General features: G+C 43.0%; 1 protein-coding gene across 2 annotated transcripts in view; it reads right to left on the reverse strand.

The window, feature by feature from the left end:
* MAOB (monoamine oxidase B) overlaps positions 1–25,923 on the reverse strand; it is a 118,417-nt gene that overhangs the window by 42,257 nt on the left and 50,237 nt on the right. For both annotated transcript variants that reach the window (NM_001001864.1, XM_013986071.2), the window contains 1 exon segment: positions 25,656–25,793. In NM_001001864.1, the coding sequence (NP_001001864.1) occupies positions 25,656–25,793 (138 nt within the window).

Genomic DNA, 25,923 nt, shown 5'->3' on the forward strand with positions numbered 1-25,923 from the left:
TCTTCTTCTTTTTTTTTAATGTCTGCACCTGCAGCATATGGATGCTCCCAGGCCAGGGGTTGAATGTGAGCCACAGCTGAGGCAATGCTGGATCCTTTAACCCACCCAGCCAGGCCAGGATTGAACCTTTGCCTCCATAGCAACTGGAGTCGCTGCAGTCAGGTTCTTAACCCACTGCACCATGGCAAGGACTCCTAACCTTATTGTTTAATAATGGCGTTATTGAGATATAATTCATAGTTTATAATACTCTTTTTTACTGCGGTAAAATATACACAACATAAAATTACCATTTTAACCATCTTTAAATGTACAACTTGGTGCCATGAAGCACATCCACGATGTTGTACAGCCATTGCTACTATCCCTGCTCAGAACTTTTTCATCATCCTGAATAGAAACTTCCTATCTGTTAAATACTAACACCTCATCTCTCCCTCCCACTAGCCTCTGGTCGTCTCATTCTGCCTTCTGTCTCTATGAATTTGCCTATTCTAGGGACCTCATACAAGTGGAGTTTGCATCTTAATTATTTCACTTAGCATATTTCCCAGACTTATCCATGCTGTAACATGTCTCCGAATTTCATTCTTTTTGAAGGGTGAATAATATTCCATTGTATGGATAGACTACATTTTATTTGTTCGTTCATCCGTTGGTGGACATTTGAGTTGTTTTCACTTTTTGGCTATTAGGAAAATGCTGCACGAGTATTTGTGTATTAATCCACTTTACAGATGAGGAGACTGAGTCTTAGGATAAATAACTTTCCCAGGATCACCTGACTAATGAGAGGGGTTCAAATTCAGCCGTGCATAATGTCAAGCTGTTTCCCCAGTTCCTGCCACCCCTCGTGCAGCAGGAGAGCCAAGATCTGGATGGTCACCGGTGCACATTGATAGCTGGCACCTACATGGCCCACCTCATCACCATGACACTCTGTCCGCTTAAATATACTTGTGACTAAAGGCCCTGAGCAAGGAGTTCCCGATGTGGCATGTGGGTTAAGAAGCCGGTGCTGCCACAGCTGCAGCTCAGATTTGATCCCTGGCCCGGGAACTTACATATGCTGTGGGTGCGCCCCCCCCAAATAAATAAGAGCCCTAAGCAAAAGGTAACTATCAAATTAGAACTGACGCTGTATTTAGCTACATGATGAAGAGAATTAAGGTTGTTTTACTGACAGGCTTGGATGGGAAAAGTCTCCAGGCATCATACTTTTAAGTGCTACGAGCACTTGGACAAGTTCTTTCATTCAGTAAAAACATGCTAACCACAGAAATGAGACAGGCATCATGGGATGCTCTAAAGACACAGAAATGAAATTAGGCACAGTGCCACATTCAAGAAGCTCCAAAGTCTAGCTGGAGAGGCAGGTCCACGGAGATAGAAATATAGCACCACTGCTATAACCTGGTGCGTGGCTGGCTTCACGGAATCACCTGGCTACATGGCTGAGTATTGCAAAGCCCCTGGATGGAACCCCCGGTCTTTGGGCAAAGGGAGCTCATGGAGTGTGTGCAGTTAGCAGGATTCGTGACGGTATCTCTCTTACCCCAGACACCCCTATCCTTCTCCATGAGCCACGTGGCAAGGTCTACAAAAGCCCCAGTAAGTAAAGCTTAGTCTAGAGCTGCTAAAGGGAAGAGGCGTCTACCCAAGTGGTCAGCATGGTGGACACCACGATGAGCTTGCCCAGCTCCCCATTCAGAAGTAAGGGGAGTATTTCTTCACCTGCTAGGAGTGTTCCTGGTGATGCAGGCACCTCATATACCTAAGAGAAAAGTTACATTCCTTATGCTCCTTTCGGAAACAACTAGTGTAAAAATGAGTAGCTTAGAGCGCTTCCTTGTGCTTCTCCCTGGCTTAAACACAATCACCCAAGAGCTACAGATCACGCACCTGGAGCACAATTGCCTGTGGGTCAAAGATTATAAGCACATGATGCTTTTTTTTTTTCTTTTTTGTCCTTTTAGGGCCGCACCCGTGGCATACGGAGGTTCCCAGGCTAGGGGTCCATTCGGAGCTGTAGCCGCTGGCCTATGCCACAGCCACAGCCACAGCCACATCGGGATCCAAGCTGCGTCTGTGACCTACACTACAGCTCATGGCAACGCCGGATCCTTAACCCAAGGAGTAAGGGCAGGGATTGAACCTGCAACCTCACGGTTCCTAGTCGGATTCATTAACCACTGAGCCACGACGGGAACTCTGATGACGCCTATTTTTCGGGGACTTCCCTAGATGGCCCTAATCTCTGATCAACATGCCCTTTTCATGAGTATTTTTATTTTAGGAAAAACTGAGATACAAGAACCCAGAAGACCAGGAGGATCATGCTGAGCTCTCACGACACCAACTTCATCGACTAAAGATTCCCCCAAAGAAAAAGAATGCATATTTGCCCTCAAGCCTGATTCTTAGCCAGAACCTTGTTTTTCTCCTTTTTACTATAAGGGAACTCCTTCCCAAGGGAGGGCACAGTCTTTAAGGCATTAGCCTGCTGTGGCCTCCTTTGCCCGGCGAAGCAATAAGAGCTGTTCTTTTCTCCTTTATCCAAAACTCAGTCTCCGAATTTCTATTCAGCACTGGTGGACAGAGGCCAAGTTCTGGCAACAAGACTTGCTAAAGGCAGTGAGGAATATGGCCTTAGCTGCTACAGACATACTCTGATAGGTGAACAGACTGATGGGGGCTATTGAGAACAGAAAGTTTATAATAAAATCTAGGGCCTACAAAGCACATCTCACTTTTACATCTTAGGTCATAATGTCAAAATCCCATTAATGCTCATACAAAGGTTTGTGCCAGGAGCAAGAGTGAATTTGCCATCTTAAAAATGTCTCCAAGAGGAGTTTCCATCGTGGCACAGAGGAAACGAATCCGACTGGGAACCATGAGGTTGCAGGTTCCATCCCTGGCCTTGCTCAGGGGGTTAAGGATCCAGCATTGCCGTGAGCTGTGGTGTAGGTCGAAGATGTGGTTCGGATCTGGCGTAGCTGTGGCTGCGGCATAAGCCAGCAGCTGTAGCTCCGATTAGACCTCTAGGCTGGGAACCTCCATATGCTATAGGTATGGCCCTAAAAAGCAAAAAAAAAAAAAAAAAAAAAAAAAAAGCCTCCAAGGACCTTAAAGAAATAATTCCTACAATATGTTTTAGTTATTTAGGAAAGGACCTTGGAGTTAAATCCACATGGTCTTCAAGTTCCAATACATTTTAAACAAGTCTAAATATTGAGCTCTTCCCTTGTACGCATGTTTAACATGCTCTGCCCGCTGCCTTAACCTCTATGGAATCTTAAATTAGAGAACAGATTATTTTAGTCTCACTAAATACTTCATAAAATCGTCCATAAATAATCTATATGAAAGATAGTTTTCCGAGCTCTAAGTGTTTAATGAATACATACACTGTGGTTTTTCATAGAAAAAAATGGACAAACTGCTCATTAAAAGAACCACACTTCAAGAGCTGTAAAATTGCATGCTCTTACAGCTACGTTACGGTTTGGAAAATTTTACTTCAATGGTGTGATGCTGTGATAATATCTCTTTGGTCTTTATCCCAAGTTCCTGACACAAGAGCTTCTGAATCCTCTGGAAATTCCTGAGTGAGGGGGTGAGAAGAGTATCTTTTGTTGTTCCTCACAAGCCCCTTTCAAGGAAACCTGAGTTAATGCTAATGAAGGGACTCTTCTTGGGCCCCTCTGGAGCTTCCGGATGGGGGCCGGTTGCCAAGGGAACCAACCACGTGGTTGGGGGGGGTGAACTTTCAGCCCCACCTCCCGACCTCTAGGAAGGGATAGCGCTGGTGATTTCATCAATTGTGCTTACAGAATGAAACCTCCATAAAACCCCCTAAGAAGGAGAGTTCAGAGAACATCGGGATTGGTGAACTAGAATGCATCCAGGTCGTGGAAGGGGATGCGCTGTACATGTGGACAGTACTACCTCCAAGAGCTGAAGCAAGGATTAAATGAGATCATGTATGTGGAGTTCGCAGAAGGATGTTATTCTTTTTTTCATTTTTTTTTTTTTGGAGTGTTGTCGATTTTGTGTTAGTTTCAGGTGTACAACAAAGTTATTCAGTTAAACATATATGTTAGGGGACCACGGACTGAACCGGCCCTCCTTGGCCACGTGTGTGACAGCAGCCGATTGCATGAGTGGTCTCACAGCAGGAGGCCCTGATAGGGAACTCCGTGCTGCCCTGAACCCTAACCGGGAGGACTGGGGAGGGGCCAACTGTAAGGAGGAGATGACCAACTTCCCGGGATCCTTGGCTCTGGAATCCATCAGGGCTGAGAGCCTCAGGCGCCACCAGGAAGGACCCGGAGCCAGACCAAGTACAGGCCGAGCAAGACGACTGGCCAGAGACCACCTGGGAACTCGCCCCATTCCCATAAAGCTGGAGACTGCGAGCCACGGGGCAGAGCAGTTCTCCTGGGTTCCCTCACCCTGCTCTCCGCCCGGGCGCCCCTGCCCAATAAACTCTTGCTTTGTCAGCACGTGCGTGTGTTTCCTCGGACAGTTCATGTGCAAGTGTCAGATGAGAGCCCAATCTTGGGCCCTGGAAGGGGCAACATACACACACATGCATTCTTTTTCAGATTCTTTTCCCATAAAGGTAATTACACCTACTATGCTATGCAGTAGGTGCTTGTTGATTATCTCCTATTATTATCTTAATAAATACCACAATGTCCCTCTACAAACGCATCTTGAGCCTCCTGTGGGAGGCTCTCCGGGCCCTCTAAGGGGATTCCACTGTGTCAGCCCAGGGATGTCTTTGCAGCAGAGGGTGCCAAGCTGCCTGCCCTTACCGTATCACTCAGCATGCTGGGATTTACTGGCAGAAAAAAAAAAAAATCAGTCTCTAACTGTTGATCCCAGAACATCCTTGTCAGGGAAGGTGCTCATCCAGCCACCTTCTCTGTCAAGTACTCTCTGAACCTCCAGATCTGGACCCTGAACTCTAGCCTCAGAGAGCAGCTCAGTTAATCCCCAACAACTGCACCCCTTTCCCAGTCCAACTGCAGCCTCACTGCGGTCACAGGTGCCAGATGACAGGTGCATCCCTAGTCTTCCAGAGATATTATCCCAATGCTTTTGATGTCCCCAAACTATAAAGAGTGACGAGAAGATGAAAACACTCTTTGTAACTGGGCACAAACAATATAAAAGAGGAAGGACAGAGAGAACGAGGGAGAGATTGAGACTGAAAGAAGTGATTTTGCTTACTAACCTACATGGGAAAAGACTCGGGGAAAAGAATGGAAGTGTGCGCATGTATAACTGAATCCCTTTGCTGTACACCTGAAACTGACACGACAGTGTAAATCAAGTATATTCCAATATAAAAGAAAAATTAAGTTAAAAAAATAAATGATTTTTTTCCTCAGATGACAATTACCATCCTCTTGGGGTTACCAGACTGTCATTTTGAAATCTGGAGATACATGATGATCTAGGTCTGGAAGAACTGTGTCTAAAGAGCAAATGACCAAAAACTGTTCCCTCCTGAAGGGTTTCTCCACCACATGTTTCTGAAATAATGAAAGTACCTAATATTGAGAAAGTGTTTTTTTTTTTTTTTTTTTTTGTTTTTTTTTTGTCTTTTTGTCCTTTTAAGGGCCGTTCCGGCGGCATATGGATGTTCCCAGGCTAGGGGTCGAATCGGAGCTGTAGCCGCCAGCCTACACCACAGCCACAGCAATGCCAGATCCGAGCCACGTCTGCGACCTACACCACAGCTCACGGCCACACCGGATCCTTCACCCATTGAGCGAGGCCAGGGATTGAACCCGCAACCTCAAGGTTCCTAGTCGGATTCGTTAACCACTGAGCCACGATGGGAACTCCCTGATGAAGTTTCAAAATATATCATCTTACTTACTTTTTCCTGACAAGACTGGGAGGTGAATACTAATAGTCCCACTTTACAAACTAGGAACTGCAGCTTCTAATTAGCAGTCCATTCATTACATGCCCCCGGGGCCAGAGCAAATTTACCAAAAGCCCAGGAGTTTAACAAAGGGCAGTGACTTCAGAGTTTGTTGGCCTTGCTCTACAGAGACGTCCTCACAACATGGAAATTCATAGCCTTGAATGTATCCAACACGACTTGTATTCTACTTTGCACTGAATAATTGACCCAGTTCCAAAGTTGACCACTTTGATTAATGCCAGTAGAGGTCAACTTTTTCACTCCATAAACTGCATGGGGCAAAGTGTTTACTTTCTTTAATGGGACAGACCAAAACGATGATTCACTTAGATGAGTCAGAAGACTCCCTCCACCCCCAAAGAAATTCAACATTTTGAAATAAGAACTCCACTTTGGAATAAATCAAAAGAGACTTTAAGGTTCTTCCTCCCCCACCCATCACACAATGAGCCTTGCTGCTGGTGAGCTATTCCCTGGTGGTGGAAGAGTGTTGATTTAAGGGGCTCACTTGCTGAGGCAGAAAGAGGGATGCTGAGCAGATCCCAATTAGAGGAATATTCTGGGGTCTAGCAGAGAAGGGACATGGTGAGAGAAACCTGGAGTGAGATTCAGATGAAGAAGAGGCAAGTCTGGCCGAGAGGCAACTTGTGAATTTTACATGCAAGACACCCTGAAGATACTTTAGAGAATTCAAACTTTACCAACTGGACAGAGATGAAAGGAATATCCCAGAGGCAGGTGCTTATTTGAAAGAATTCTTTTCAGGCAGGAAAGAGCTTTCAAAGCAATTCACTGAATGGGTACTTTTTGATCAACACCCCATGCTTTAAAAAAAAAACAAAAACCACCACTGCAAAGACATGATGAGCAAGAAGAAGGTGGGTCAGAGAAATAAGGATTGTGATAGGCAAACATCACAATTACCATCGCCACCACCACTGCCATCATTATCATATTATCCTCAGCATGGCTAGAACGTTCTGTACGTTTGCTGTGTACCAGGAATTCTTGCAAGGATCTTACAGATCCGATTCATTTATCTCCCTCAACAACCCTCTGAGGAAGGTGTTACCGTTATCTTCATTTTTTACATTAAGAAATAGAGGCACAGAGAGGTTAAGAAACTTGCCTTGAATCACACAGCTAAGAAGCAGCGAGTCGGAAATTCAAATCCAGGCCCTCTGGGTTCGAAGCCTGTGATCCCCAATCTTGATGTTATTACAGATGGGCTAGTTGGTTGATCTTTTGACTTTCCCCCCAAATACAACTGAGAACATATATTTTCAAGGCTATGAGGAACTTTAGTATTGATATTGCCGACACATCTTCAGGCTGGTGGAAGACATTAGCAAAAGACCGCTGAGACAAAGGCTGTTTGTGTCTTTCACAGCCAGGAGAGAAGCCTTTAAGACGCACTATATTTCAGATGTATTCATGGTTAAGTTTATAAGCATTTACCTCTTTCTTCTTCTGGAAATTATTTTCTTTCTTTCTTGTTCGTTTTGTCTTTTTAGGGCCACACCCGTGGCGTATGGAGGTTCCCAGGCTAGGAGTCAAATCGGAGCTGTAGCCGCCGGCCTACACCACAGCCACAGCAACGCCAGATCTGAGCCGCATCTGCAACCTCCACCACAGCTCACGGCAATGCCAGATCCTGAGCCCATCGAGCGAGGCCAGGGATCGAACCCACATCCTCATGGATCCTAGTCAGATTCCTTTCTGCTGAGCCACGACAGGAACTCCTGGACATTATCTTCAACCATCTCACTTTTTTCATCTTCAAGTCTATGCATTTATGCCCAGGAAGTCTATCACCACACAAATATTTTCTCTTTCTTTGATCCGTATCCTTCAGACTCACTTGAAATTAATCTATTAACTTAAAAGGCTCCTAAAATACCTCTAGCACCAGTCTTACACAGAGCTTCAATTGTAAAATTCCATTCAGGGGTATCATCTCATACAATTGCTTTAAATTCCAAAGCAGTGCACAGTAGGTTTAAACGATGACGGGGGGTAATGAGAAATGCAGCACAATAGTTTCAAAATGCTCCCCTTCAAAATTATTGAATGTCTGCTGACAACCCTTGTTTCCTCAATGTACATAAATTAGCTTGAATAAAATGCCATGAGGGTTGGAGGGCAGAACAGGATCCTAAAAATACTTTCATCACCAGTTAATGAGATGATGTGATATGGCTAATTGTGATGACAACTTAAAGCTTCACAACCTCTGCTGAATTTCATTTTTATGAGAAGCTCTAGGGTTGGATAAGCAACATATTCTTTTTTTCTTGCTATTTTTTTTTTTTAGAGCCACACCCACGGCATATGGAAGTTCCCAGGCTAGGGGTCGAATCAGAGCTGACGCTGCCAGCCTACCCCACAGCCACAGCAATGCCAGATCCTTAATCCACTGAGCAAGGCCAGGGATTGAACCCGCATCCTCATGGACACTAGTTGGATTTGTTTCCACTGTGCTTCCACGGGAACTCCCCAGCCACATATTCTCAAAAGCCATGATAATATATGGCATTTTGACTTCAGCAGGCTCTTGGTTAAATGCCTCAATGAAGAAAGAGGATCAGCCCTTCACAGAAAAGGATGTGTATTCTTCTTTTGTGTCTACCCAAAGGAAAGAGGAGAGTGGTGGCTGGGTGAATTGATAGCCAAGAAGAAGAAATATACACATAACCATGGCTCATTATGTATACGTGCATGCGTGCCCCCCCAAACAGTATCTATTTGCTCATGAGTGAACTTCTGTAGAATACAATTTTTAAAACAAAAGTCAGATCATGCTACTTCTCTACTTAAAACTCTCCCGATGGATTCCCGTATCATCCAGACTAAAAGCCAATGTTCTTATAACTGCCTATCTAGTGGAACCTCTCTGACCTTCCTTCCAGTGGTGCTGGGGCTCGTGCTTACTGGCTCAGGAGAACCGACTGTGCTCATCTCTGCCCAACACTGCATAATCAACCATATGTTGGCAGAATGACCTGAGCCACGGTGAAAAATCTGCACCATGCAAACCCTACAGATGAGATTACGTTTTTGTTGAAATGTCACCTCCTCGATGAGACCCTACCTGATTATTCTCTTCGTTCCCACCTTCTCATATGCTCCCACGTCTCCCACTCTTTGTAGCACTCGGGACTTTCTTTTTTTTTTGGCTGAACCCACGGCATATGGATGTTCCTGGGCCAGGGATCGAATCCCAGCTGCAGCTGTGGCAATGCCAAATCCTTAACCCACTGCATTGGGTTGGATCGAACCTGTGCTGCCACAAAGGCAAGGCTGGATCTTTAACCCACTGCACCACAGTGGGAACTCCAAGACTTTTTGATAATATATATATATATAGTATATATACATATGCACACTATATTTTTAAAAAATATGGCTGAGCTGATATTTGATTATACATTGCTTTAATGTATACTGGAGATTTAGAAGACCTGGTTAAAAAGTTCAAACTCTTTGTAGAAATTATTAAATCCTGAGATGGGAAAAGTAACGGATTTTTAAAAGCCAAAGCTTTTTGCCTAATTCCACAACTTGGCAGTTAACCAATTTTTAACACTAAAATGTATGTGAAAATCAACTCACATAACCCATTAGAGTTGAGAGTGTGAAATTAAAAATGAACATTTTTTAAAGTTTTAGACAAAGGAAAATATGAATTTTTGGTACATCTGAATTAAATTCATTTTAAGAACATCCATATTTTATACTCTTTTTATTTTTCATCTCATATTTGTAATATATATATATATATTCTCTTTCAGGTTCTTTTCCATTATAGGTTATTACAGGATATTGAACATAGTTCCCTGTGCTATACAGCAGGTCCTTGTTGATTATCTCTTTTATATATCGTAGTGTGTACCTTTTAATCCCAAACTCCTAATTTATCCCTCCCCTGCCTTTCCTCTTTGGTAACCATAAATTTGTTTTCTATGACCATTAGTCTCTTTCTGTCTTGTAAAAAAATTCATTTGCATGCTTTTTTAGATTCCGTGTTTGGCCATCTTTAATCTGCTTCCACGTGCAAAAGTCCTGGGGTAGGAATTCAACTTGGCACGTGAGCAGCCAGTGTGCCTGGACTACAGTGAGCTGGGTCTGGAGGTTGGAAGAGGTCAGGTAAGCACTTGTAGGCATCATCAAATTTTAGTTTCATTCATTCTTCTAATTTATTTTTTATTGCTTTCTTTTTTTCCTTCTGGGGTTCTCCAATCAAGAAACCTTAGCTCTAGCCTTTATACATAGATAAGACATCAACAATGATCTGGGAGAAATGCCTGGAAGTAATCATGGAGGAATATGAGGTCCCTAAAATAGCAGCAGTACAACAATCCTGGCCTTAGAAAGAGAGGTAGCAGCTTAAAACAACCTGTTGTTTTTCGATGGACACTCATCCTTTCTAATCCAAAGGATCAATGTCATTAGGTATCAGAATGTCCTCCTTCAAGGGCCAAAGCATCTACTCTGCATAAGTCACCCTTAAAGACATAGTTTCGTCTTCTCTCTTCTGTTTAAGCGTGAGGTTGTACCTAAAGCAATGCTTCTTCTCACTGTATTACGTTTACAACCCGCAATGGAAAAATGAAACGAATGTGAGGTACTGGATGGCCGTCTGCGCTCTCATTTATCCGGTGTAACAGAGTTCCAGCAGTCTTACCAGAATGAGCAGCTTTAATACTTTTTTAAATTCCTGGATTAAGAATGAACTGAGATGGCTCAGTGTCTCTCCAAAGCCCGTGATTTAACCAAATGGAAAGTTCATGTCAGTTGCCTCCGTGGGCTCCTTAATACCACCAGGAGATCAGAGGGATCTCAGGAGGTCAAGTGGGGATAAAAAAAAATCAGCAGTGAGGCAGAAGGCACAAAACATGTAGCAGAGGGGACAAGAAGCTGAACAAAACAAAGAGGAGAGTTGAGGTCCTACCCCACAGTTCAGTCTTCAATACCCTCACCCCTTTCCTTGCCTTTCTTGAGAGTTTCCCCTCTTTTTTTTTTTTTTTTTTTTTTTTTTTGTCTTTTTGCCTTTTCTAGGGCTGCTCCCTTGGCTGTTCCCAGGCTAGGGGTCTAATCGGAGCTGTGGCCGCCGGTCTACACCAGAGCCAAAGCCATGAGGGATCTGAGCCGCATCTGCGACCTACACCCCAGCTCACGGCATCGCCGGATCCTTAACCCACTGAACGAGGCCAGGGATCGAACCCACAACCTCATGGCTTCTAGTCGGATTTGTTAACCACTGAGCCACGACGGGAACTCCAAGACCTTCCCAGCTCTTAAGTAGGATTTCTGTGTCGGTCAGCACCTCATCTAAGGAACCACATATAAGAACTCTGGAATGAGGTGGATCGAGGTTCAAGTCTCCACTCCATCACTTACTAACTGGGGCTCTTGATGCTTTGTGCTTCAATGCCCTCATTTGTAAACAAGAGATAATAACAACCATTCGGCATTTCTAAGCATTGAGATAATGCGTATCCAATGCTTAGAATGCTGCTTTGCATATACTGAACCCTCAAAAGATGTGGGCTATTGTTGTTATTAAATTCAACTTTGAACTGAGTCTCTGGCAACCACAACGCACATGTGTGTTTGGTTCAGTGTGAGAGCCGCAACTCTAGGCGATTACGAATTGTGGTTTTCTTTTCCTGGTTTGCACGTGACTACGTGCTGTCTGGAGCAGCTGCCCTTAACATTTGCCAACTTAAAAAAAAAAAAAGAAAACAGTAAATGTCAGCAGTGAAAGGCTCCAGGTCACTTTGCAGCCCTTTCGCTCCCAGTTTTGCATGGAACATGCGTGCTAAAAGGGGAAATGAATCAACATCTTCCCCTGAACTATAGCCTTAGCTTCTCTAGAACGCATTCCTTACAGCAATCCCTTTTAGCTACATGCACAGCCAGCAATCACGTATAATGCTCTGGACCAGTTCCTCCTGAGTCGGTCACAGTCAGAGACAATTTAACAACTTCATTAAAAATAATGACAGCCCACGAAAAGCAGTTATACTCTCCGCAAAGTTAGTCCCTTCAATTTATTGAGCGATATCCTTCGAGGGTTTTGAGAAGGGTCCAGCGCGCTCTCTAGGGCAGCATCTCTGACCACCTGGACCTCATTTAGTGCCAACGTGTTCACTGCCTTATGCGTGCATCTCAGGGACATGGCGACTTCCTGAGCACCTTAGGAGGATTTTTCAAAACGGATTCAAAGGTGGTTTGCCCTTAGGAAGCCACGGGCACAGAAGGAATTTCACTCTGTTTACTTCCAAGTTCCATGTGATGCCAGCTATTTGGAGTTGCCAGAGGAAGTGAAATTAATCTGCGCCATAGTGTAGGGTTTATGTTGTAAGATCTTAGACATGCATTTTATACAGGGTTTTAAAAAACTGAAGATGGGTTAGAAATGTTTGCAAAAATGCATAGACTAATCTCTTAGGCCTCTGCTGTCCAATACAGCAGCCACTAGCCATATGTGGCTACAAAGCACTTAGTATGTGGTTGGTCTAAATTGAGATGTGCTATAAGTATAAAACACACATCCAATTTCCAAAGTTTAGTATAAAAGAATAACGTAAAATATCCACAATGTTTTATGTTGAATACATGTTCAAATAATAATATTTTGGATATACTGGATTAAATAAAATGTTATTAAAATTAATTTCATCTGTTTCTTTTTACTTTTTTTTTGGCCACACCTGTGGCATGTGGAAGTTCTTGGGCCAGGGATCGGACCTGTGTCACAGCGGTAACCAGAACCACAGCAGTGACAACACTGGAACCTTAACCCAGTGAGCCACCAGGGAACTCCTCTTTTTGCTTTTCGATATGGTTACTAGAAAATTCTTAAATGGCATATGGGGCACATCTTATATTTCTACTGGACCGTGCTTCTTTCATCTATTTTAATGAATATTCCCAGATGTCATGTATATGTCAAAAAGGGGGAAATTCATGTATTTTGAGTCCCTGAACTTAGGTTATTTAGAGATTAGTAAACTTTGACATGCCCACTGTCTCCTGACAGCTCTATAAGAGCATCAGCACTGCCATTTAGTAACACAAAGGGAAGGGTATCGACTGAGCCAAATAGTAATAACCACTGTCCTTTATGCCAGGATCTGAAAACATAAGTGTAGAGCTGAAGGACATTCAGAAGATAACACAACTTGAGAAGGAATTTTAGGAGTTCCTGTCGTGGCTCAGTGGTTAACGAACCCGACTAGCATCCATGAGGACATGGGTTTGATCCCTGGCCTCACTCGGTGGGCTAAGGATCCGACATTGCCATGAGCTGTGGTGTAGGCCGGCAGCTGCAGCTCCAATTGGACCCCTAGCCTCGGAACCTTCATATGCCGCCGGTGCAGCCCTAAAAAGACAAAAGACAAAAAAAAAAAAGAAATTTTAATTTCTCCTTTCTATTATCTATTTACTCTGTCTGAATATGAGTCTAGATGCAGCCAAACGCTGATGTCCTGGCCTATTCGTAATATGGGAAATAAATAAACAAGAAGACTGGATTTAAAAGAGGGAGAAATTATATTTCAGTGTGTAAGGAGCCCATGAAAATATTTTCAGCATGAGTTTATGGGCCTGATTCTCTTTTGAAAAGAATTTGTAAAGCTTTATCCTATCTGATGTCTCACCATTTAAATTCTCACTTGGTAGTAAGAACCCTCAGAGCCTTTTAGAAAAGTTTGTTTTCGAAAGGAAAGGAAACAGATTCTATCAAAACATCCTTAGTATCTTCAGCGTATCAGAGCGGCCTTCTGGGAGAAAAAAATGTGAATCACTGTCTTCTGTCTTTTCCCTTTAAGATCTCAAAGCACTAAGCAGGACAGGTGCAAATATCCATCTTTTGCAAATGGAGAAATGAAGGTGCAAAAGCCTAAGTAGCATGGCCAGGGGCACGCAAAAAGTCAATGATGAACTGTGTGTGTGTGTGTATCTGAGGCAGACACTGAGAAAATTCTGCAGCCCAGTAATACCCAGGATAAGAGCCTTTGAGGTTCTGCATTTGAACAGCTGCTTTGGGATCCAGACTGTCTAAACTCAAAGGGCTGAAGCTCAGTCACTAAGCCTGGCTGGAAGCAGTTTGGTTATTGTTAATAAATGTGTCACCCAGGAGACTGCTGCCCAGGCAGGTGAGAGTCACAGAGATCTGCTAGAGACACTGGGCCTAAGGCCTCTCATAGACCATGAGCTCTCGAAAGTAGAGTCTGCACTTTGAAAAACTTACGGTTTCCAAATGAGACAGGTTGAAGGGTGGGGGATGGGCGGGGGTTTGGGATGGAAATGCTATAAAATTGGGTTGTGATGATCACTGTACAACTATAAATGTAATAAAATTCATTGAGTAATTTAAAAAAAGGAGAGTCTGTGCATAGAAAAGAAACTTATGGTTACCTAAAGGTAAGGAGAAGAGAGAGTAGGAGTTTGGGATTAGCAGATACACACTACTGTACCTAAAATAGATACACAACAAGGATCTACTTATAGCGCAGAGAACTATATTCAGTATCTTGTAATAAGCTAAAATGAAAGAGAATATGAAAAAAATAGAATCTTTGTCTAATTTTTTTTTAATGGGAAGAGCTCTTCATAAAAAGCTTGAGCAGTACTAAAAAAATACAATGAGGAAGGCAACAAATTCCTCCAACTGTGTCAGTTCGGGTTTAGAAAAATAACATTTGGTGCATGACATTCCAGATGTCTTTGTAAGCATCTACAACATAAATAGATGGGATTGATGGATGGATGGATGGATGGATGGATGGGATGGATAGATGGTACGGATGGATGGATGGATGGATGGATGGGATGGATGGATGGATGGATGGTACGGATGGATGGATGGATGGATGGGATGGATGGATGGATGGATGGATGGATGGATGGATGGATGGGATGGATGGATGGGATGGATGGATGGATGGATGGGATGGATGGATGGGATGGATGGATGGATGGATGGATGGATGGGATGGATGGATGGATGGGATGGATAGATGGATGGGATGGATGGATGGGATGGATGGATGGATGGATGGATGGGATGGATGGGATGGATGGATGGATGGTACGGATGGATGGATGGATGGGATGGTGGATGGTACGGATGGATGGATGGATGGATGGTACGGATGGGATGGATGGATGGTACGGATGGGATGGATGGATGGATGGGATGGATGGATGGATGGATGGGATGGATGGACAAATGAATAAATAGATGATTGAGAGAAAGAAGTTGGAAACCAAAAAGTAAGAAAGGAAGGAGGAAAGAAAGGGCAAAAAAGAAATACAAATATCTGAGAATCAAATTATATTTGCTCTTTTTAATGACATAAATGTACTTGAATTTATCAGAAGAAACATAAACTGAAGGGAACTGAAGGAAGAATGAAACTTTAAATAAATGTTGCATAACCCAAGAGATAGTTTCTGAAAGAGCCCTGTAGCATAGTCAAAAGATCATAAAAATCATTGAGATTTGAGCCTTTGGTATATAAGTATAATTTTAGTGTATACTTATTCCATGCTATGAAGGAAGATTTCAGTAGCACTCACCTTTCTGATACTTCTTCCCTTCTCACCTTGCCTACATTCTGATTTTATAGGTTATATAATTTTTTTTACCACTTAAAGCATTTTTTAAAGAATGATCTACAGTACAGCCTGTACTACAATCATAATTCTTCCAATTCTTTTTTCTTTCCTTTTTGGCCACACCCACAGCATATGGAAGTTCCCTGGGCCAGGGATCAAATCTGAGCTGCAGCTGCAACCTAACCACAGCTGTGGCAATGCCAGATCCTTAACCCACGGTGCCACAGTGGGAACTCTTCTTCCAATTCTTTATATTTTTAATCTTTGCTTCAATTTATATAATGTTCGGCACCAATTTCATCAAAGCTGACTCATTCCTGAGTTCTTTATTTTGAGTCATCCTTTGATGATACCTTGAACTGAAGTGGTGTCATGACGAAATTTTAAATTGCATGCCATTACCTTGGTGGACAGGATGCAAAAGTGGCCAGAAAAGAGATGTCCCAGGATTGAAAGGTAGAGAAGTGGGAAAGCATTGGCAAAGCTGTCACCTGGATGATTTAGAAAGGTAGACCAGGCACTTATCAACCTTGAAGCTCTAAGAGAAACTCTTGAAGTGTTAGCGATTGTTGGCTTTTCCTTATAATACATTTGCTTTCAGCAATGGAGTAGCTTTGGGATTGAATCGCCAAGACTGGAAACCTTTCCCTGCCATCGATTCTCAAATGTTATGATCTAAGGCTGCTGACTTTTCCTGGTTTAACTGTGGCATGGGAATCTTTTTTTCTTTATTTAGTCATTTTTCGTTTTGTGGTTTACTTCATGCAAACTATTACGTTTGGTAAGGATATGCAGTGGGGTCCTACTTCTCAGCACAGGGAACTGGGTCCAGTCTCTTGGGTAGAACATGATGGTGGATGGTGTGAGAAAAAGAATGTATATATATATATATATATATATATATATATATCCAAGAAAAGAAAAAAAAAAGTATATACATGTATAACTGGGTCACTATGCTGTACAGCAGAAATTGATACAACACTGTAAATCACCATACTCTAAATAAAAGATAAGAATAATCTTTGATTCCACAAATCCCACACTGACTTTACTCCAAATTGTCTCAAATTCAATTATTGAGCCCTGTGCCTTGCATAGTAGTAACTTATATTAGATGTGCAATAAATGTTAAATGATTTGAATAGAGTGTAGAAGCTTAATTAATAGTAACCAGTTGGCAAAATATCCACCATATTACAGAATATTCTTATGACAGAATATTACATCTCTATTTAAATATCTACGAAGAAATTTTATGACATCAGAAAATATTTGTGAACTATTTCTAAGTGAAAAATCAAACCTAAAAACTTTCGTTATGTGAAAGTATAAAAATAAGGATCCCAAAATGTCAAATATAAACAAAATATGTTCTCTGCGGTGTGTGTGTGTGTGTAATCTTAAAGTACAAATAACAGACTTCTTCCTCCTTCCAAACAAGTTTTTACAAAATGTAATCAAGAAAGTGAGGAGAGGAGTTCCCATCGTGGCTCAGCAGAAGCGAATCTGACTAGTATCCGTGAGGATGAAGGTTGGATCCTGGCCTGCTCAGTGGGTTAAGGATCCGGCGTTGCCGTGAGCTGTGGTGTAGGTCGCAGACGGGCTCAGAGCTGGTGGTGCTGTGGCTGCGGCTGCGGCTCTGATTCGACCTCTGGCCTGGGAACCTCCATATGCTGTGGGTGTGGGCCTAAAAAGACAAAAAAAAAAAAAAAAAGTGAGGAGGATGCAGGACTTGGGAAGGAGTCAGTGGAATAAGCATAGTCAATTGCAGAAAATTTTAAGGAAAGGAGGTTCTTAAACCGGATTTTTCCACGATGTGAGAGCATACGTTTGGCAGGAAGGCAGGAAGGCAGGGGGATAAGACAGGTGCTAGGGCTCAGAAGGAAGTGACAGAAAGCCTCCCATCCAGAGGACAGTGGGTTCTTTAATATGTATTCTTGGCACCTCGGTTCATGCTCTGTCTGCAACGCTTCCTGCCATATGCAATCAATCTCTTTAGCCTTTCCATCTGCATCTGTTAAATGGGGACAAAACTTCTAGTTTACAACCAAATCATGTCTAGTTATTTGGGACTCACACTTGTGAGGTCCAAACAGGATATGTGTGGAAAGCACTCGGAAGGTTCTAGATGTCCATACCAGAGTAATGGTACCACTGTTATTATTTACTGGTTGAAGCAGAGGCCAACAGAAAGGCATGGGCTCTGAGCGTGGCAAGGTAGGCGAACACATTTTAGGTCATCTTTGTACTTCCTGCCAATCCGTACAGGCTGCTGAAGCTTTGACCTGGTCTATGATCACTCTTATCAGTCACCATCCTTTGATGAGCTGGGCCCCTGTCATTCCATCTCCTTCGGACTTATTTGGCCACATACCCATAATGACATGATATAGATGCTATACAATTTCATGTGGGATTGAAGCTGCAGGCTTGTTGCCCTTCATGAATTTCACCATCATAACTGAATTCTATACATTCTTTACCCTCCACCCCCAGTATAATTTAAAACTAATTCTGTGTTACCCACAACTCTGGTCATTGTTAAGTTTATCCAGATGTGTGTGCCTATGCATTTGTGCACAGAGAATCTCTTTAATAATTTTATCTTTTTTTGTGTGTGTGTATTTTTGCCTTTTTCTAGGGCCTCTCCTGCGGCATATGGAGATTCCCAGGCTAGGGGTCGAATCGGAGCTGTAGCCGCCAGCCTACACCACAGCCACAGCAACACGGAATCGAGCCGCATCTGTGACCTACACCACAGCTCACGGTAACGCCAGATCCTTAACCCACTGAGCAAGGCCAGGGATCGAACCCACAACCTCATGGTTCCTCGTCGGATTCGTTAACCACTGCGCCACAATGGGAGCTCCGATTTTTATCATATTTTAAATTCTAAAAGGAAACCTGGAAGGCCTAGAATAAGTCATCTCCCATACTCAAATATTGCTCCACATCCAGCCAGGGAAAGGACAATTTCCAGCAAATTATTCCATGTTGAAGATCTGCTTGTGTTTTCCAAAGAACAGAATTGAGCCCTTTGATTTTCGGAATAACTTAACATCAGCTTCAGAATGAGTACTAGCCAAATGGCTTTCACTTGCTGAAGAGGAAATTACTATTCTACATATTTGGCGGGAGGGGGGGGAATCTGCCATGATGAGAAGACATATTTGTTTCCCACGAATAAGAAATGACATGGAGTGGGGGTGAAGATGGAAGAAGAGATTCGAGAAGCCCATCTCAGCCAGGGGGGACGCTCAGACCCAGTGAGCTCTGGGCAGCATGCGTGGCATTCACGGGAAAGGGGGCAGCCATCCCTGGGGGAAAAACAAGAGTTTGTCTGACCTGTTCCTGGAGACGTCTATCATCGTGAGAGAAGCAAGAGCATCATGGACTTTGATCTAGGCTTCTCTGGATGAACCGAGAGGAGGGAGAGGCCAGGACAAGGGGATCTTAAGAGCTGAAAAGACTGGACGCTCCTGGTGCTGCTGATTTCTGGGAGATGCAGACGACCATCAGGGCAGGACGGTTTCCTTTGGCCAAATGCAATCAAAATTTGAACAGTTTCCTTCCCAACATTTTGCCTCTGGTTCTGTTGCTGTTCCCCAATACTGAGAGTGAGTTTCGCCTTGTGATCCTTTCCAAGAATTTCACTTGACTGGTCTTGTCACTAGAGATCTAGTTGCTGCTCTGTGGCTTTATGTGCTTTGGGTGTGCTGTATTTTCCACTGGCTCTTAGAGTTCTCAGCAAACCGAGGGGCTGTGTCAAATGGTACGACCGCCATGAGGTTATTGGAGCAATAGCAATTGGGGTAGCAACAAGTAGGCAATATATTTGCAAGATGACTCCTCACTCATATGCCTCTTTAATAAGTACTGAGGTTGACCACGGACAACACAAAAGAGACTTTGACAGTGAACTTGGCTTCAGCCCACTGGGAAGCAGACTAAGACTAGAGCATCATGGTTTTTTTCCTGTTTCTCCAGAGAGCTGCTGACATTTGGAAATAATGATCATATGAAGCTGGGCTCTTCAGTTGAAGTCATGCTACGTCTTAACATCCACCAAACTCTTTTTTTTTTTTTTTTGGCTTTTCTAGGGCCACACTCGAGGCATATGGAGGTTCCCAGGCTAGGGGTCGAATTGGAGCTGTAGCCGCCGGCCTAGGCCACAGCCACAGCAACGCCAGATCTGAGCTTCGTCTTCGACCTACACCACAGCTCACAGCAACGCGGGATCCTTCACCCACTGAGCGAGGCCAGGGACCGAACCCACAACCTCATGGTTCCTAGTCGGATTCGTGAACCACTGAGCCACGACGGGAACGCCACATCCACCAAACTCTTAACAGTTCAGCCTTTAGGCCTAAAGCCTATCTGTTTAATAATCTGTTTAAAATGATTAAAAAGATTCTCTATGCACAAACACACAAGCACACACATCTGGATAAACTTAACAATGACTAGAACTGTGGATAACACAGAGTTAGTTTTATGTTAGTCAATGCATATATTTTGACTAGACATTGGTTCCAAATTTCAGACTTATAAAAGCTTCCGAGACAGAGGAACTTCATTTGCCAAGCCTAAATTGTCCCAAACTTCAGGATTTTCTCCAACTCTTCAAAGTAAAAATGCCAAAGAATAAAACAAGCAACAACAAAACAACCACACATGTGAGCATATGCACACACACAGATACTCCCATGCACACGATGAAAGAGGAAGAGGCACAAGTCAAAATATAAGAAGGTTCTTTAAGGAGTTTTAATTTTTTATCTTTTTCTTTTTTATTATGAGATAGTCTCTAAAAGGGAGCAATTTTACAAGTTACTTCCAAGACTCGTAAACAGCTGCTTGCTAAACTATCGTAGCAGAAATTAGCATGACTATTAGTGAAATGGATTAAAAACTTCAGCAGATGCTTAACCATAATTGCGAAGCACCAAGGACTGCATCACTGATTTGAGAAGTGTGGAAAACACCTTCTAAATTACACAGATTTGAGCTGAAGTGATCACTTTTTCCCACCGATAATTAAATCCCAATACAGCTCGGTATCGCATCTTTTTTTTTTTTTTTTTTTTTTTTTTTGGTCTTTTTGTCTTTCTGGGGCCGCACCCTCGGCATATGGATGTTCCCAGGCTAGGGGTCCAATCAGAGCTGTAGCCGCTGGCCTACACCACAACCACAGCAACGCCAGATCCTTAACCCACTGAGCAAGGCCAAGGATAGAACCCACAACCTCCTGGTTCCTAGTCAGATTCGTTTCCAATGCACCACGACGGGAACTCCTTAGTACTGCATCTTTGACTCACAAGAAGGTTTTGGAAAATCACATTTTAGCAACATGAGACAGACCTACTGTAGTACTAAGAATGAATGGGAGTTCTCATCATGGCTCGGCGGTAACGAATCTGACTAGTATTCATGAGGACACAGGTTTGATCCCCGGCCTCGATCAGTGGGTTAAGGATCCAGTGTTGCCCTGAGCTGTGGTGTAGGTTGCAGACAAGGCTCAGATCTGGCATTGCTGTGGCTGTGGTATAGGCCAGCAACTGTAGCTCAGATTCCACCCCTAGCCTAGGAACTTCCATATGCCGCAGGTGTGGCCCTAAAAAGACAAAAAAAAAAAAAAAAAAAAAAGAGGATGACTGCCACTCAGTAGATAGAAACATTTCTAGAAAATCAGAGGCAGACAGCAAAAGGCCCGGCACATCACAGCCCACTAAGTGTTTACGGATGCTTGTTATGGGGCCACCCATTTCTTCTAGAAGTATGAGAGAACTGTCGATACCCAGAGTCCTCGTTTCTTGGGAAAGACACCCTTCCTTTGGACAGCTAGCCTATCATGGGCTGCTGTAGCCCCACCCTTGGCCCCCTTTTGTGGGCAGCTCCATTTCAGCAGTTTATTCCAACCATCACATCCAAATTCCTTAGCTTATTGTTATTAAGGCTGCACATAAAACTGTCTCCCTTTAACGACCGTGTAAGAAATGGAAAAAAGAGAATTCCTGAGCAGGCTGATTTGAATAATAGGAGCTGACAATGTGGTAAGTAGCACACTTGATACTCTTCTACTCTTTTTTTTTTTTTTTTTTGTCTTTTTAGGGCCGCACCCTTGGCATATGGAGGTGCCCAGGCTAGGGGCTGAATCAGAGCTGTGGCCGCCAGCCTACACCACAGCCACAGCAACACTAGATCCGAGCCGCATCTGCCACCTACACCACAGCTCATGGCAACACTGGATCCTTAACCCACTGAGCAAGGCCAGGGATCGAACCCGTGTCCTCATGGATCCTAGTTGGGTTCATTAACCACTGAGCCACGAGGGCTTTGGGTACAGAAATAGGGGCAAGTCCGCTGAAGAAATAAGGCACAAATATAGCAGATATGTGCATGAACCATTGTTGGCACTTGGGAAAAGTACTTCTTAAAATGGGGAATAGAGAGAAATGTCCAAATGGCCAAAGTACTGCCTACCATGACAGAGGAGACGAATTTCTGAACTACATTCTTTGGAATGTAGTAGGAGATCGAATGTCAGAATTCTGGTGAATAGTTCCAGCAACGGATGAGGCCCTCTAAGATGCTTTTTACAGGTTCAAAATAAGAAAAGTGACAGTGGAGCAACGACGTGGTGGTGATGATGGTGGAGAGCAAATATTCAGTTTGGGGAGGACTTCTTAGCTATAAGGTCTTTTTTTGGTTTTGTTTCAAATGTTTTCATTATGATTGCATTTGTTATGGTGATTTTGTAAGGTCTTCGTTGTTATTTATTTTCATGTAACTCTTCACTGGATATGAGCACAAAGGGGTCAAATCAGCATGTCTATCAAGACTGAAAAAAAAACTTTGTATCTTAAATTCAGTGGTGTTTTAATTGTCTCAGTATGAGAATCAGAGAGTAAGTATAATGAACATACACACAGATGCATATTCATACGTGCACAGTATTTTTTAGTTGTACTGATATTTCTCATTTCCTCCAGCAGAGGTCAGAAAATAGCAATCCAGGAATATGACAATCTGTTTACTAAAAGAATATTTTAGAGGGATTTTCTCCAGATAGGATTATTGGAGGAGTTTTTAAATTGCTTTCCTCTACTCACATTTTCTTATTACATTTTTACAATAATTATGCTTTACTTTTATAATAATGAAAAAGCAGTAACAGTTATTTTGAATTTCATAAAGACCAAGAAGAGGTGTTCCCTTGTGGCACAGTGGATTCAGGATCTGTCACTGCAGTGGCTCGGGTCGAAGTGTGGCACGAGTTCGATCCCTGGCCTGGAAACTTCTACGTGCCACGGGCATGTGGGCATAAGTGTTTATCCTGTATCAAGCCAGAGATACTGCTTAATTACTAATATTTTCTTAGCTACACATCGATTATGTGACATAGTCTAAGACAACAGTATTTTTTTTTTTTTTACGGCCTCCCCCGCAGCATATGGAAGTTCCCAGGCTAGGGGTCAAATCGGAGCTGTAGCTGCCAGCCCACGCCACAGCCACAGCAACGCCAGATCCGATGCCAGATCCGAGCCTCGTCTGCGACCTACACCACAGCTCATGGCAACAGCGGATCCTTAACCCACTGATCAAGGCCAGGGATCAAACCCACAGCCGCATGGATACCAGTCGGATTCGTGGCCGCTGAGCCACAACGGGAACTCCCTAAGAAAGCAGTATATTTGATCACCACTATGAAAGATTTAAGGACAACTTCGTTTCCATAATTAATGACTGTGAGCAATCGCTTTCAAACAAGGAACTTCATGACACCATAAGAATTCCAGAAAGACAAAACGTCCTGAACATCGCTTCTGACTGCCAAGAAACCCCACTCACACAAAGACATGAAAGTGAATATCATCACTAGTCATCTCCTTTGTCTGGAGGTCGTGGTGTTCTGGGAAAGCCAGTCTCTGCAACTCCTAGTTTTCAAAAAATTTTTATTAGAGTATCGTCGCTTTATAGTGTTGTATCAATGTCTGCTGCACAGCATAGTGACCCAGTCATACATAGATATACATTCTTTTTCTCAAATTATCTTCCATCATGCCTTAGCCCAAGAGACTGGATAGAGTTCCCTGAGCTGCACAGCAGGACCGCACTGCTTATCCATCCTAAGTGTAGTTTGCGTCTACCAACCCCAAACTCCCAGTCCACCCCACTTCCTCCCCCTCCCCCTTGGCAACCACAAGTCTGTTCTCTTAAGTCTTAAATGTTAGTAAAAGGAAGACAGAAGACATCAGTCAAGATGACCTACATTTAAAAGCAAGGAACGCAATGCAACTCGTTTACTAAGTGTTGCTGATTAATGTTCAACAAACCACGCTCTATCGCCATGCTACGTTTTCCTTTCTAATTCATGTGACTCTTTTTCTGCTAGACACATTCGGAAGCAAGATGAAAAGGCTCACGAAACAAAATCTGAAGGTCAACCAAACTGACGTCTAAATGTTACTCGCGTTATACCAAATTAGATTGATGCTTATTTCCTGTTTTGTTAAATGCTTCGTAATGCACAGTCTATTATTTGTCCTTCTTGATATTATCACTCACAAATAATATACAAGCATCGAGACTGTTACGCAAATCAAAACGGACTGTGGCTGGTTTCTTCTGTCTCCTAAGGGGATGATTTCTTCCAGTGAGAAATGTGTCTCTATGCTGGTGGCCTCCACTTACAGAGGCAAGCGAGGAAGAGAGAGCAAAGACTGCCGTGCAAAACCTCTGTCGGTTCTCTGGGACTTCAGAGGGGGGACCAGGGTAGGTGACTCTTTGCTTGTCAGAGAACATCAGGGACATTTTGGACCCAGATGACAATGCTGGGAAAATAAGGATCAGGGCGATGTGAGAGGAGTCTGAAGACAGAAACACAGGAGACTGGAATCCGCAGAGAAATGAGCCCAGTTAGAAATGCCCAGAGCACATTGAAGAGCTTATTAGAATCACTGTCCAATATTCAATGTGAAGTTTATGTTTCTGCAATTAAACCTCTCACCGCCCCCCCCCATTCCGCCCCACTGTTCAAAACTTCCATCAAGTCTGCGGCACACAAATGTTTGGGGTGGTCTGGGAGTTCCCGCTGTTGCAATGCCAGGATGCAGGTTCAATCCCCAGCCCGGCACAGTGGGTCAAAGGATCTGGCATTGCCGCAGCTGTGGCGTGGATCACAGCTGTGGCTCAGATTCAATCCCTGGCCTGGGAACTTCCATATGCCTTGGGGCGGCCAAAAAAGAAAACAAAAACAAAAACAAAAACAAAAAAAACAGCAAAGCAAAACCAATGCACAGAAAAACAAATGCTTGGGGTGGTCTGAAGAAAATCAAGACAAGGAAGTGAATTTGAATCCAGATTGACAGAAAACAAAGGAAAGAGAGTCACAGGCCATGACGTGTGAATGAGCATAGCTGTCATGGAAGCAGAACCATGAGCCACAAAAATCATGGGAATGGAAGACCCAGTAAGCCCACAGAAATTTGGGGGAGATCGATGGAGCTTCCCCACAGAAGATGGAATTCGAGACTTGAGCTAATTTTATGTACATCTCCAAAAAAGAATGAGTTTAGCAGATATATAGGACAATATGACCAAATTTCAAAATATTACATTAGAGATATTGTAAATACTCTTAGAATGTAAAGTCTAGGGTGGCATTTGCATAACTCTACACAGGTTTTTGTATCACATGAAAAAGCCCCAGGTTGTTTTGTTTTTTGGGTTTTTTTTTTTTTTTTTTTTTTTTTTGCTTGATTGCACTTTGCTTTACCTGGTTATTTTAATAGAGGTATTTAATAAATCAATCACAGTTTTTTTTTCTGCATTGGTTTTGTTAAACTTTTTACCAAATGAGCACTACCGTGTCATCAATACCTTTCCCAAACAGGTTTGGAATTCTCCTTTGATAACAGTAAACAAAGAAAAAAAAAATCTCAGAATAGTTGAAATATACTGATAAAATAGATAAGCACCATTTAAAAATGAAGGGACTGTCTGAGGAAAAGATCTGGACTTCACAGATCGAAATACCCATAGAGAAACCTTCAAAGGCTGGTCCAGCCTTACTTGCCTTTACATAGTGAATCAGACGCTCCACTTCATTCACTTTGTAGGTCTCCAATCCTAGCTCTTTGGACAATCTTAAGATGCGATTCTGAGTTGGCCCAACATAAGATCCTCCAAGGTCCACATATTTAACTTGTTGGTTCTGTTTTTCCATGGGAAAAAAAGAAAAATACATATTTGTGAAAATGCTTTTCCTAAGATAAAAAAGCCTGGAAATAAGCAAATTGGCATTTCACAGGTTATAGACACACCTGGGGGTGAGTCCGTGGAAA

This window comes from Sus scrofa, chromosome X, assembly GCF_000003025.6.
Source record: "Sus scrofa isolate TJ Tabasco breed Duroc chromosome X, Sscrofa11.1, whole genome shotgun sequence".
NCBI lineage: Eukaryota > Metazoa > Chordata > Mammalia > Artiodactyla > Suidae > Sus > Sus scrofa.